The sequence below is a fragment of the Nomascus leucogenys genome, chromosome 3 (assembly GCF_006542625.1).
Source record: "Nomascus leucogenys isolate Asia chromosome 3, Asia_NLE_v1, whole genome shotgun sequence".
Taxonomy (NCBI): Eukaryota; Metazoa; Chordata; class Mammalia; order Primates; family Hylobatidae; genus Nomascus; species Nomascus leucogenys.
The window spans coordinates 137,831,124-137,844,659 of record NC_044383.1 but is presented as its reverse complement, the minus strand read 5'-3'; the positions used below and the strand labels follow the sequence as shown (position 1 = coordinate 137,844,659).

Below are 13,536 nucleotides of genomic sequence, written 5' to 3'. Positions count from 1 at the left end.
GCCCACCTCAGCCTCCCAAAATGCTGGGATTACAGGTGTGAGCCACCGTGCTTGGACAGTAAAATTTATTTATCTCCATTTCATATTTGAAAACAGTGAAGCTCATAAAAGTGACTTTAACAAGGTTGCTCAGCAAGTTTGAGGAGGAGCCAGCATATGAACACATTTATCTTTGGAAGAGTTCCTCTTTCTACCAAACTCAGCAAGAAGGCCAAATTCTTGAGTAATAATATATGCCTTGGATGTCAGGTGTCTGAGTAATACTCTGAGTTGGACTAAACCTGGGAGTGGTTGGTTAAAGCTCTAGACTCCCATTCTAATCATTCAATATTTGAGCCATCTTGCAACCCAGTCTCCACTTGCCGTTGAGATTTTTATTTGTCGCTTCCCATGCAAATGTTCTCTTTATACTGTGAGGACATTCAGGGAAGGGACTAGAATCTTATTCATATTTGCTTTATTCCCAAGGGTTTGCATATAAGAAGCCCTACACAAATAACTATTTAAATGAATTGAATCAATTCATTAATTAGTGCAAAAAAATACTTCTTGAACAACTACCTTGTGACTTGTTTCATGCGAGATCAGTAAACGAGACACAGAGACCTCCCTGCCATCATGGAGTTTATGGATGATATATAAAGACAGACATTGAATGACTAATAATAATGGTGATAAGAGCTAAGAGAAGAGCTATTTGCCATTAAAGCTAGAACATGAATTTTCCAGCACCTTGATTTTGAACTTCGAGCCTCAGGAACCGTCCAGGGAACTGTGCAGGCCTTCCTGAAGAAGAGACATGTAATCTACAACCTAAAGTTCAAGGGGAAGGAGACAAACGAAGAGGAAAAAGCAATGCAGAGTAACCAGCACATGTACTAGAATAGAAAAGCATATTCCCAAAAGCGCAATTCAAATCCTGCATCTCATAGAACTACCATGATTCAGAACCAAATCTAATAATGATGCTGGGATTTTCAGAGGCAGTAAGTATTATAACAGATTAAAATTGTTAGTTCATGGAGACAAATCATGCACTCTTTTGGATCTTTACAATAGAACTTCAGTGAAATTTTTCAGCCTTGCTATAAAAGTAGGGAGTAGGTCTGTGATTCTCTTTTAACTGAAACTAAACTTTTTATTTCACAGGTAGAGTTTCAATATCTAGTTGGTAACCAGCCTGGTTAAGAAAGTGGATTGTTGTGAACCCTAATGGTTGAAAACATGTTGTAAAGATTTATTCAGTCACACCTGGCCTTTGCCATGTGACTGCACATTTTATAGTTAGTTATTATTGTACTTCCAGTGGTAAATTAAGTCTTTATTCAATGGGATTTTTCAAGGAGTTGTTACAGAGGGTATCCCGTGGCCATGCATGGTATTCCATGTTGTAGAAAATACAATAAATTATATTGCTTTATGGTGAGCACTTTATACATATCATTAAAATAAGATGTTCTCACGGGCTATAATTTTATGAATTTAAAGCTTCACTTAAAACTTGTGTACATATAAAAACTGCCAGAAAGATACATGTTTTCATTACATGTAAAGAAATACTGAACAATCACTGAGTAATCCCTATGGGATATTGAACAATTCAGTACACACACTGAATTGTGCACCCTTAAAATTCATATGCTGAAACCTTACCCCCAGGCCTCAGAATGTGACTGTATTTGGAAATTGTACCTTAAGTGAGGTAACTCAGATTCAATGAGGTCCTGTGTGTGGGGCCCTAATCCGATATGACTGGTGTCTTCGTAAGAAGAGGAAGAAGCTGTGATGCACGGAGAAAAGGCCGTGTGGGGACACAGAGAGAAGGTAGCCATCTGCAAGCCAAGGAGAGAGACCTCGGGACAAATCAAACCTGCCAACACCTTAGTCTCAGACTTCAGCCTCCAGAGCTATGAGGCAATTGACGTCCGTTACTTAAGCCACCCAGTCTGTGGTATTTTGGGAGGGCAGCCTGTTATAAACTGTGTCCCCACAAAACTTGTATGTTGAAGCCCTAGCCCCTATAGTATGACAATATTTGGAAATAGGGCCTTTTTGGAGGTAACTAAGGTTAAATGAGATCATAAGGGTGGACCCCTAATCCAACAAGGCTTGTGAGAAGAGGAAGAGATACCAAGAGTGCCTGGACGCAGAGGAAAGGCCACGTGAGGACACAGGGAGAAGACGGCTAGCCACAAGCCTAGAAGAGAGGCCTCACAGGCCGGGCATGGTGGCTCACGCCTGTAATCGCAGCACTTTAGGAAGCCGAGACGGGCGGATCACCTGAGGTCAAGAGTTCCAGACCAGCCTGGCCAACATATAGTGAAACTCTATCTCTACAAAAAAATACAAAAATTAGCTGGGTATGGTGGCACACACCTGTAGTCCCAGCTACTGGGGAAGCTGAAGCAGGAGAATCGCCTGAACCTGGGAGGTGAAGGTTTCAGTGAGCTGAGATTGTGCCACTGCACTCCATCCTGGCCAACAGAGCAAGATTCCGTCTCTCAAAAAAAAAAGAAAGAGAGGGCTCACTAGAAACCAAATATTCCAGCACTTTGATTATGTATGTCCAGCTTCCAGAATTGGGAGAAAATTAATTTCCGTTGTTTAAGCCACCCAGCCTGTGGTATTTCATTATGGCAGCCCTAGAAAACTAATACAGATATATATTTTACAGTCATCAATATACATGTGCAAGTGTATATGGAGCCATCCACAGTCTGCCGTGTGCAGTCAAATTATCTAGATTCCTAGGTGAAAACAGTGGGGAGACTTTTATTATGTCTTTGTATATTCGAATTTTGGTTAGATTAAAAATGAGAATGCATAATTTATATTCATGCAGCCAGACCATATCTGGATATTAATTACAAAAAAAAACAGAATTGGTTTTATGAAATGGGGTCAATGCATGGGTACCCTCACATTTTAAAAATTGTTTTGGACATATTCACAACTTGATTATTTCAGCTTTCAAGGAGAATGTATGTAACAACCTGTGCTTAACCTACCTATAATCGCCAAAGAAGAATATTAAACCTCGACTCCACTGTTTCACATTAAGCTTTTCTTATACAGCTGTTACATTCCTCTCACTTATCAAGTTACCTTAAGTAGCATTTTGTGAGTTTAATTAAGCCTGACTAATTCTCCAACAGTACAAAGAAAGATGAATTCCTTAAATATTTAATCCATTTATGACTCAAGTGTCATTTTCTGAATGTAGCTGTTAAATTCTTGGAATTAATTACCCTTTGAATTAAAGCTGCTTTTTCAGATGTTCAAGATGTATAGTCATAGTCACAGCTCACAGAATGCATAAATTCAACATTGCATCTCTTCACCAGTAGAATTTATTCCAAATGCTGCATTCCAAACCTCAACCTGTCCGGCGTATTTATGACCCCGGGACTAAGAAACCTGTCACTGTAAGCTTGTTAACAATCAAGCTTGTCTTCATCATAATCTCCATCCTTGGTCTTTCCTCTCCTTCCTCCTGCATCCAAGTAAGAATGATTTAAAGGTTAGCTGCCCACTATTTGCAAAATCACTATTCCTTTTCACTGAAATTTTGTTCTCCTTAAATCACCCCAAGCTTCACCTCCTTCAGAAAAGAAATGGGCATTTCCCTATTACAGTCAGCAGGTAACACCATCATCAGCCCTTCCCTCCCCTCAGTATCCTTCTGAAACACTAAATGAATCCCTGACTTTATTTATTTATTTATTTATTTATTTATTTATTTATTTATTTATTGAGACAGAGTCTCACTCTATCACCCAGGCTGGAGTGCAGTGGCGCCATCTCAGTTCACTGCAACCTCCACCTCCCAGGTTCAAGTGATTCTCCTGCCTCCGTCTCCTGAGTAGCTGGGCCTACTGGCGCTCACCACCATACCCAGCTAATTTTTGTATTTTCAGTAGAGACAGGGTTTCACCATGTTGGCCAGGCTGGTCTCGAACTCCTGACCTCAGGTGATCTGCCAGCCTCAGCCTCGTGACTTTAATTACACATTTTCTACTTGTTCTCTTCCACTACACTGAAGGCTATCCAAGACTAGAAGCAAAGTTCCTCAAGATGAGACTCCCACAAACACAACGAGGTCAATCAGGCAACCACATGTATGGGGCTCCTAATATTCCCAGAACTGGGATTCAGTTTCCAGATTCCTGTATAACAAAACTGGAAGATCGGATACATGAGAAGACAGAAAACCACACACACGCACGCACACGCACAGCCACAAAGACCACAAAGACACAAGCCCACAGTCACAAACCCTGCATGCTTTGACACTTGTTAGCGTAGTGCTCAGTAATCAACTATGCCAGCACCATGCTAGACACTGAGGTTAAGACAGTGGCTAGTTAACTCAGGTTCTAAAGGAGAAAACTGCCTTTTGATTGAAATTCACATTCCTTAAGGGATGGTAAGAGACTGGAAGGCTGTAAATTAGCTACTTAGCTTTCACATTTACAAGTCTCAATTTAGGGAAAGTTTACCCTCAGATATCATTTTCTAGCATTTGCAATATAAACAGTAACTGAAAAATATTTCTAGAATAATTTACTAAGCACTCTTCGTTTCCTTCCATCACCGCCTCCCACACACCTTTGATTTAAAATATAATTATTTACATTGAAAATCCAAAACACAAAATGCCATGTTAGAATTTCCAGTTCCAGACATTTCCACCTTTTTAAAATAAAATGGATTATGAAAATACTTTTGTTGCAAAGAAAAATAAGAATAGAAAAAAAAAAACAATTAAAAGAAAAAACACAAAATTCCCATGGTGTTATTCGAATGGGTAGAGCCAGCACTGGGCGGTGGCCAGGGCCGTCCCCAAGGGCCCCTGGGAGAGATGTACCTACCACCTTTCATCATTCCCACTTCGTAGCATTTGCGGAGCCGGCAGGCCTGGCAGCTCTTCCTCCTGTTTTTATCAATGGTGCACTGGTTAGTGGCTGGACACATATAGTCGTTATGTCCTATTAAAAGAAAGAGGACAGAATTAATATTCTTTCAGGAAACTTAGCCAGTTAGAATCTACAGGGAAACCTTTTGGAGGCTGTTTTCCTGTCACTTCCTCAGCCTTACTATGTTGCTCCCCAGCCTGCCTGCCTTTTTCTGTCCTTGAAGTGCAAACAAAACCTCTCATGGGCTGGGCACAGTGGCTCACGCCTGTAATCCCAGCACTTTGGGAGGCCGAGGCAGGTGGATCACGACGTCAGGAGTTCGAGACCAGCCTTACCAACATGGTGAAACCCTGTCTCTACTAAAAATACAAAAATTACCCGGGTATAGTGGTGTGCGCCTGTAATCCCAGCTACTCAGGAAGCTGAGGCAGGAGAATCACTTGAACCTGGGAGGCAGAGTTTGCAGTGAGCCGAGATCGCACCACTGCACTCCAGCCTAGGCGACAGAGCGAGAATCTGTCTCAAAAAAAAACACAAAAAAAAAAACCTCTCGTGGACTTAATTTCTGCAGCAGCCAATTGTTTCAGGACTCCTTTGGGCAAGTCACCTTCAGTTCACACAGTCTATATTTTGTAGCACCATATTTTATGTGGTTATATTTTCTCAGCAGATAAGGTTTTTTGGTTTTGGTTTGGTTTGGTTTTACCAAGGCTGCTTGCCAAAATCGTTGTGAGGGTAGAGCTGTTAGAAATACAATTTTCAGAGAGAGAGTTTCAAAGTAACCCTTCTTAAAATATAATTTAAGTCAGTACTCACATGCAGCATGGAATACCTAAAGTCAAGCCGGCTTGGTGGGCTGGGTGGTGACAAAGTTCAGTCCTTCAGTTCATAAATTAGTCCATGACTGACTACTTGGAGAACTCTGAGCAAGCCACCTGACATTTCTAGATCTCTCTTTCCTCCTCAATAACCTAGAGAAAATCATGGAACCCACCACATCCAATGATTCTAAGAATTGAATGTGAGAATGCAGGTCAGGAGTTTACCGTCGTTCCCTGGATATGGAAAACACTCAAAAGATGTTCGTTGTTGTTACTGTTATTTTATGATGAACCTCTTTCTTTTCTCTCTTGTTGATTGACTCTCTCTCCTTCAAATGCTCCTTACTCATTGGCTTTGATCACATGCAAGACTGTCCCATAAAATAGTCTCCCTTGCCCCACGCACTCTCTAACTTCCATCTTCTATCTTGTCCCTCATTCCCAGCTGAACTCAGAAACGTCTGCACACGGAATCTCCTTTTCTTCACCTCTTTTGCATGGCTTAACCAATCTGTTTTCCATCTTAGTTGCCCCAAAAACCAACTTCCCTAGGATTACCAATGAATCCTGTTGCCAAATTTTACAGATATTTTTCAGTCCACATCCTACATAACCTATCTGAAGCAGCCTACAATGTTGATACCTCCCTTCCCCACTTGAGACAGGCTTTTTCCCTTGGCTTCCATAATCCCAAACACCCCAGTTCCTTCTGCCTGTCAGGCTGCAGCCTCCCGGTATTGTTTACAGATACAATTTCCTCCATCCAACATTAAGCCAGAGGTGCTCAGGGCTCAATCTTAGGTCTTCTTCTTCTCTTACTACTCCATATTCTCCCACAAGACAATCTAGTGCATGTCCATGGCTTCCATCAGCACCAAATGCAGATCACTCAGAATGTACGCTCCCAACACAACCCTCTTCTCTGAGCTCCAGGTACATATGTCCAGCTGCCCACAGGAAGTTTCTGCTCTAAGATTTAGAAGTCACCTCCAGTCCTTTATCCCTCAAAATAAATGTGATTTATAGGGAGCAGAATATTAAAATTCACAAACTAATAAATATTGGCATGTTTTTATAAAGTCTGTTTGCATAAGTCTAAATTCTTACATATCTTGGGGAAATGTCCTGAATTTAGACTAAGGAGGTTATGTATACTATTGTAAAACATGGTTCTCATTCTCCCACCCCAAAACCGAATATATATTTCACACCCTAGTTCAGATTCTCTGCTTAAGTCTCTATTTTTTCCATTTACTAAGGGCAAGATGCAACATGCAGTGAAATGTTTTAACTACAGAGCTCTTTGTTCTTTATTCAACTTAAGGGTCAGGCCCAATTAGAAGAGGGTGGAGTGAGGATTTGACAAGAAATGCTGGCCTCATAAAACTTGGCTTTCCATCTTTAAATATACATTATAAAAGTCACTGCATAAACGGGCTTCAGATCAAATTAACATTTGCACTCTTCTATTGCATAACAGAAACCAGCAAACTAGTCAGCAGTTATAAACCAGTAACTTCAGTAAAAGACCACACACTGACTCAGATATCCAGACATAGTTATTATTTTTAGAATTGTCCTTATTAATAGGGTCAAACTGAAGAAGTAATAGAATCAGAAAAAAAAACTTATCTGTGCAGATGCTAACTGCAAGCAAAAAGTGTATCCTTCTGATACCCTAAAGAAACTTTCAGTGTTTAGTCTCCTGTGGTATTTATGCAGCATATGCTGACATATTTCAGCTTTAAAAAAAAAATGAGTATATGGCCAGGTGTGACAGCTCATGCCTATAATTCCAGTACTTCAGGAAGCTGAGGTGGGAGGATAGCTTGAGACCAGGAGTTTTAGACCAGCCTGGGCAACATAACAATATCTTGTCTCTACAAAAAAAAATTAAATATTAGCCTGGCATGATGGCACATGCCTGTAGTCCTAGCTACTCGGGAGGCTGAGACAGGAGAATTGCTTGAGCCCAGGAGGTCAAGGCTGCAGTGAGCTGTGATAGCACCACTGCACTCCAGCATAGACAGCAGAGCAAGACCCTATCTCTAAAAAAAATAAGAATAAAATAAAAAATAAATCTGTATACATTAAGTTTCAGAAGAAAATAGTCAATAACCATTCAAACCAAATATTACTTTGACTCACTTTCTCACCAGAGCCAGTTATTTTGTAAGCCAGAAGAAGATAGGAGAACTGCATCGGGTCAGAGGCCAGTTGGCTGAGTCTCATGTTTGCACTGGCCATCCACTGTAGATATGCATCTTTGTAGAACCAAGTGAAATTCCTGAACTAACATGTTTAATGCATAAAAGGTACTAGATTTTTACAATTGAATCCGTCTCTTAACAAAAATGGAAATAGATGTACAACAGAATCATGTTCATACTGCAAACCTTTTGTGACAAAGCTAGAATTGATAAACTGGCAAAAAGAAAAATTTAATAAATACATATTTGATATATGCAATTAAAACAAATTCTTCTTAACCAAACACCATTAACAACTATTTCTTAGTCTTCAGCTCACGTCAGAAGAAGAAAAACAACAAAGTAGTTTTTTTTTTTCTTAACGAGTGTAACTTGGTCAATATGTGTTATTAAAGCAATTGATTTAAGTTGCATTGAGAAGAAATTCTTTTTAAATTTTATTATCTGGTCTTCTCAAGATAATGCATGAGAAAATCTTACTGAAATAGAGTTGATTTTCTAAAAAACAACTCACATCAATTGTCTTAGTGAAACATAGCAGTGTGGTTTTTTGGTTTTTTTTTTAACTGAAAATACAGGACTCGATGTACATGACCAGATTGGCCCCAAAAGTCCTTCTGTGCAGGCCCGGATGAACCAAGCCCAAAAGTCCAATGCCACGATGTGATGTTCAGGTGAAGGTTTGGAAAAATAATCAGCACTATTTTCTTGCCCGCCAAAAGATAAAAATAAAAAGCTTCTGGAGGAATCTAAGGTTTGACTGGTAGGAAGTGGAGGGGACAGGAGGTGAATGAGATGGAACCAGAAAGACAGGAAGCGGGGAGAGAAAATGCCTCGCAGTAGGAATCACCAGGCCCACCCCAGCCCCTGCAGCAACAGAAGGACCCACATTCAGCCTTTCCCCAAGCTTCCCTTTTTCTTTTTCCTTCTCTTCTTATTTCCCCTCCTTTGGTAGCAGCTGGTTTGGCTTTGTTGTCATTACACAGAAAGTCTGCATTTGTTAGTTATGAAAATAAATAATGGCCCATACATATGCAGAGATTCAAAAGGAATATAAAGACAGGCCAAGCAGTTGCCTGAGAGAAAGCCAATATAATATTGCAGGTCTCTTCTTTTGTCACCTCTTTTCCTTCAGTATTTTCTGGTGGTCATTTCAGATCAAATCTCTTTCCTGAGCTTCCTGAATGTCCACCTGCCCCCGTCCATCAAGACTTGACTCTCTCATGCTCGTCAAGATGGATGTGCCCCAGACAGAACCGACGACTGTCTTCTTTGCTCACCAGTCTGTTCCTATTCACTTCCCAGCTGAACCAAGAAATGTCTGCACGTGAAGCCTGAAACATGGGCATTATTCTAGATTCAACCTTCTTCCTCACTTGACCCTTCCTCCCCACCTCCCACCACAGGCACACAGATCAAAACAAATATTTTCTAATTATTTTTCAAAGCAAAACCAATTTTGCGTTGGGCACCACCATAGTCCCTACCTTCTCCAGCCCAGATCATTACCACAGCCCACCGCGGGACCCTTTGCCTCCAGCCTTCCCCCACCAAACCTTCCCCACAGGTTGGCCACAGTGATTTTTCCTAAAATCTTACACCATCAGGCCACTATCCTGCCTCGATGTCCTGAGGCTCCTCCAAGCTCTAAAAATGACATCTAAATGCAATGCCTTCACACAGTTTGCGAAGCTCTTAATGTTTTTCCTTGCCTTCTCTCCCCACTATAACTCCCATCCAAGTTCCAGCCATGTCTTTCTGTTGACACATGCCATGCTTCTCACCCCCAGGACTTTGCACATGCTCTTCTTCCTCATGGAAACACACTTTTCGTCCTCTTGGCCCAACTGACTCCTACTCATCTTCTAAGTGTGCCAATCAAGATATCAATTCCTCTGTGAAATCTTATCTGCCCTTCCAGCCATGCTTAGTTTGTGTCTCATCATAGGACTTACTATGTTGGGTTTTAACTGCTTGTCTCAATGCCCAGATCAGTTTAGGCATGGCAAGGGATGGGCCATATCCATCTCATTTATTGCTATTGATCCTGAGCCCAGCACATTCTCACACACATAGTGGAGCTCAACAAGTATCCAATATCTGAACAATACTGAGATGCTAAAGCTCCCCTCACCCCCAACTTCATCTGTGGAGCACAGGCCTCTTGAGGGGGACGATTGGGGTTCTATAAAGGAAGTAATCAGTGGGAAGGTGAGGACCCTGAACAATATGATGGCCATTCTACCTTAGGACCCCAAAACTCAAATCCGCAAGAACAAGGCTTGGTTCTAAGCAGGGGCAGTCTGCTCTTCAGCACTGGGTGGGGCCAGACATGAACATAAAGCAGATGTTCATAGATGAAGAGGGCCAGGAAGGGATCCATGAAGCCATGCATTGCCCATGAATTATCCTCACTACTCTTTCCATTTTGAGGCCTTGCCTCTTTCCTAATATGAGTGTATTTCATGATTGCCCCAAAGAAAAATCAACATATTCTAATTATTCCAAAGCTTGTTCTATATAGAAATGTTTTTCTGAATTAAAATGCCATTTTCCCCCACTATAATATGTTGGTTATGTAGATATTTTAATATGGTTCATTTTACTAAAAATGATTTGTTTTCATAGTGTGTTTTAACTTTTTAAAATTTCTATTCCAAGATTTTACTAAACTCTATAAGATTAGCAGTTTCCTTGAATCATCTCCCCATTCACCACCATCACCAGGAAATACTTTGGCTTTAAATAAAATAGATCTATGGTATTATTTTCCTAGAAATAAAAATCCTTATAAATGAATTATTAACAAGGCTGAAGAAAAGGTGTATCTTGATCAAAGGGTTTCTTACATATAAACTATATAAACTGTCGTGTAACTGACTGATTTTATGAGAAGCTGAAGTTCAGAGTACTCCTCTCCTGGCTTAACAGTTGAATATTAAGATACTAAAAATATTTGCTTCCATCATAGCCTACAAATTTGAAGATCAATCTGTCCCAATAATGCAATTCTATGCCTTAAGTATGTGGTGTAGTTATTTTTCCTTTATCATAACTTCCTAACTTTATGGAATCAGAAATCGTACTTGAACGGTTCTTTCCTGCTATTCCCATCTTGAATTGATGCATTTCAGAGTGCTCCACAAACTACAACACATCTAGGGATTTAATTTGTGACTAGAAAACTTCAAAATATATCACATCTATTCTTGCTTTATAATTTTTTAAATAAATGCATTCCCTAAAGAGATATACAGTACTCTGAAAAAAAATTAAAGTCAAGGAGACTTTCATAAGGTCAGATTAAAAGTCAAGTTATGTAAACTGGTAAAAGGTGTCGTCCCATTAAGGAATAAACACTTAGCATTCCTTATCAACATATACGAACATTTAGCTAACTCTTCATATTTTAAGGCTCAGAAATGAAAATGAATTCTAAAAGAAAAATGAACTCTCCAATGTTTAAACACTCACACATCAAATAAGAGCCAATTTTAGCTAATCCTGTCAAAAAGCCTCATTGGAGGAGTCTGACAAAATAATATTTTTATTTTCAAAGTCCTATTTTTTATACCTGATTGACCCATAAATGTAGCTAACATATATAAAGCTTGGCTACCTTTACGGTCTCCTTATTAAAGGCACTCATCGAATATTTACATAAAATTAACTATGGTTTATCACATTTTGAAGCATCCAGGAACTATAAATAATTTAAGCTGAGAAATAAGATGTCAAAATCTGATTTCCTTTCTACTTCTAAGCATCAATATGTTTTCATAGAGTGTTAAATACAGCTTTAAATCTGATGTGAAGTCACAAGTTTCTATACATATTTGGCCAAAGGAAAACCTATGACATTTTAGTTTTATCAGTGAAGACTATATTGTCCTTTAGGTGTTAAGGTACAGACAACATAGTTTTGAGCTGTAACATTTGGGAAAATAGTAAGAATCTGTACATGAATTTTCAAAGCACTGTTATATAAACCAGCAACTGCCCAGGCCTGAGTAGATGCTTCCAAGAGCCATTCCCACTCTGGCTTGTTCATTTCACACTTGTGCTCACTTCCTATTCCATAAGCTTGTCTAGCCAAACAATCTGTCTACCAAGGAAACCGAGTCTTCTAGGTACTGAACATCACATGCCAGGAAGTGTGTTATACATTGATTGTTTCACTTAACCCCCTAGCAACTTTATGAGGAAGGAATTCTATTAATCCTATTATACAGATGCAAAATTATAATCAAAGTTTAAAAGCCTGATCTAAGCCACACAGCAAGCAAGTGGCAGATGGGTCTTGAACCAAGGTCTCCCTTCATTCCAGAAGCTGAACTCTTATGCATTCTAACAACCTTCATATATGGAAAGCCCACCTTCTCCAAAGGGCAAGCTCTTCATTCAAGAATGGTATCTACTTTCCAGATTGCAATCATGCAAGGAATCTCTGCAACTGTCTGACCACCAAGTGTTCTGCTTCCTAGGAAGCTCATGAACAAGAAAGAAAAAGTGAGGAATTAACACAGCCAACCCAATGTTACTGTCTTCTATTTAACATATCTATGAGATAAATACTTACTAAGACCACACCAATATTAAGTTATTTGGGTGATACTTTGACTTATATGACAAGGATGAAATGCACAGTCCAACTTCCCAGCCACAACGGTACAAGGGAACAGAAGTCTTGTCCTGCCTTACACTCTGAGAAAGACATTGACTTTCTACAGTACCTAGTATCTGTATCTACCCCAGCCCTTGACTCCTGAGTGATGCTTTGTCTTGGTAGGACCACCCACATTATCTACTGTAACCAAAGCAAAGAGGGATTATGGGAATCGCAGCATAGAATTAGAAAACAGGTTCAAACAATGATACCGTTGGAACTCACTAGCAAAAAGGAAAGGAAGACTGGCAAGGAATTTGTTATAGAAAGAAGAATTCAAAATGTTTTTACACGAAAGTGGGAATGTATGATCGTCATAAAACATGAAGGATTAAAAGTATTCACAGTTATGCCAAGGAAAAAAAATCATACCAAAACACCTATTAATCATCTTTGAGTAGCAAAGTAGATGAGGCAGAGAGAAGACGTAAAGAAGTTTTCAACAGCTTTGCCAAATAGTTAGGGCGAAAGGGAGGAGGAGGAGAAAGTCAAATATTCTAATAGATTGTGTCAGGATGTTTTGAAAATTGTTCATACCATTAATCAAAAAAAAGATCTGAATTGGGACAGGGGTGGCAAGAAGTCATACAGAACAATTTAAAACCTGTTGATATGAGATTTCCATCATAAACTCAAAGCGACCGCCCAGCAGGCTGTTGTAAATACAGTTCTGAAGTTTGGAAGTTGTGTCAAAATGAAGTGGGAGACCATGTTCCACTTCCAACAAGCGGAAGCAATTCCACTTCCAACAATTCCGCTTTGAGGTGTAGACCCAAAATATTTGAAAGCAGAAACTCAAATAGGTATTTTTATACCCATGTTCATAGCAACATTACTCAGTATACCCACAAGGTGGAAATCATCCAAACGTCCATCAACAGACAAATGGATAAACAAAGTGTAGTCTATCCATACAGTGGAGT

The 13,536-nt window shown here is 39.7% G+C and overlaps 1 protein-coding gene across 7 annotated transcripts in view; it reads right to left on the bottom strand.

Moving 5' to 3' along the window:
* Positions 1–13,536, bottom strand: part of ESR1 (estrogen receptor 1) — a 445,612-nt gene that overhangs the window by 249,280 nt on the left and 182,796 nt on the right. For 6 of the 7 annotated variants that reach the window (XM_003255892.3, XM_012506023.2, XM_003255891.3 and 3 more), the window contains one exon: positions 4,872–4,988. In XM_003255892.3, the coding sequence (XP_003255940.1) occupies positions 4,872–4,988 (117 nt within the window). The remainder of the gene's footprint in view (positions 1–4,871; positions 4,989–13,536) is intronic. The other variant, XM_012506024.2, reaches the window with a different exon arrangement.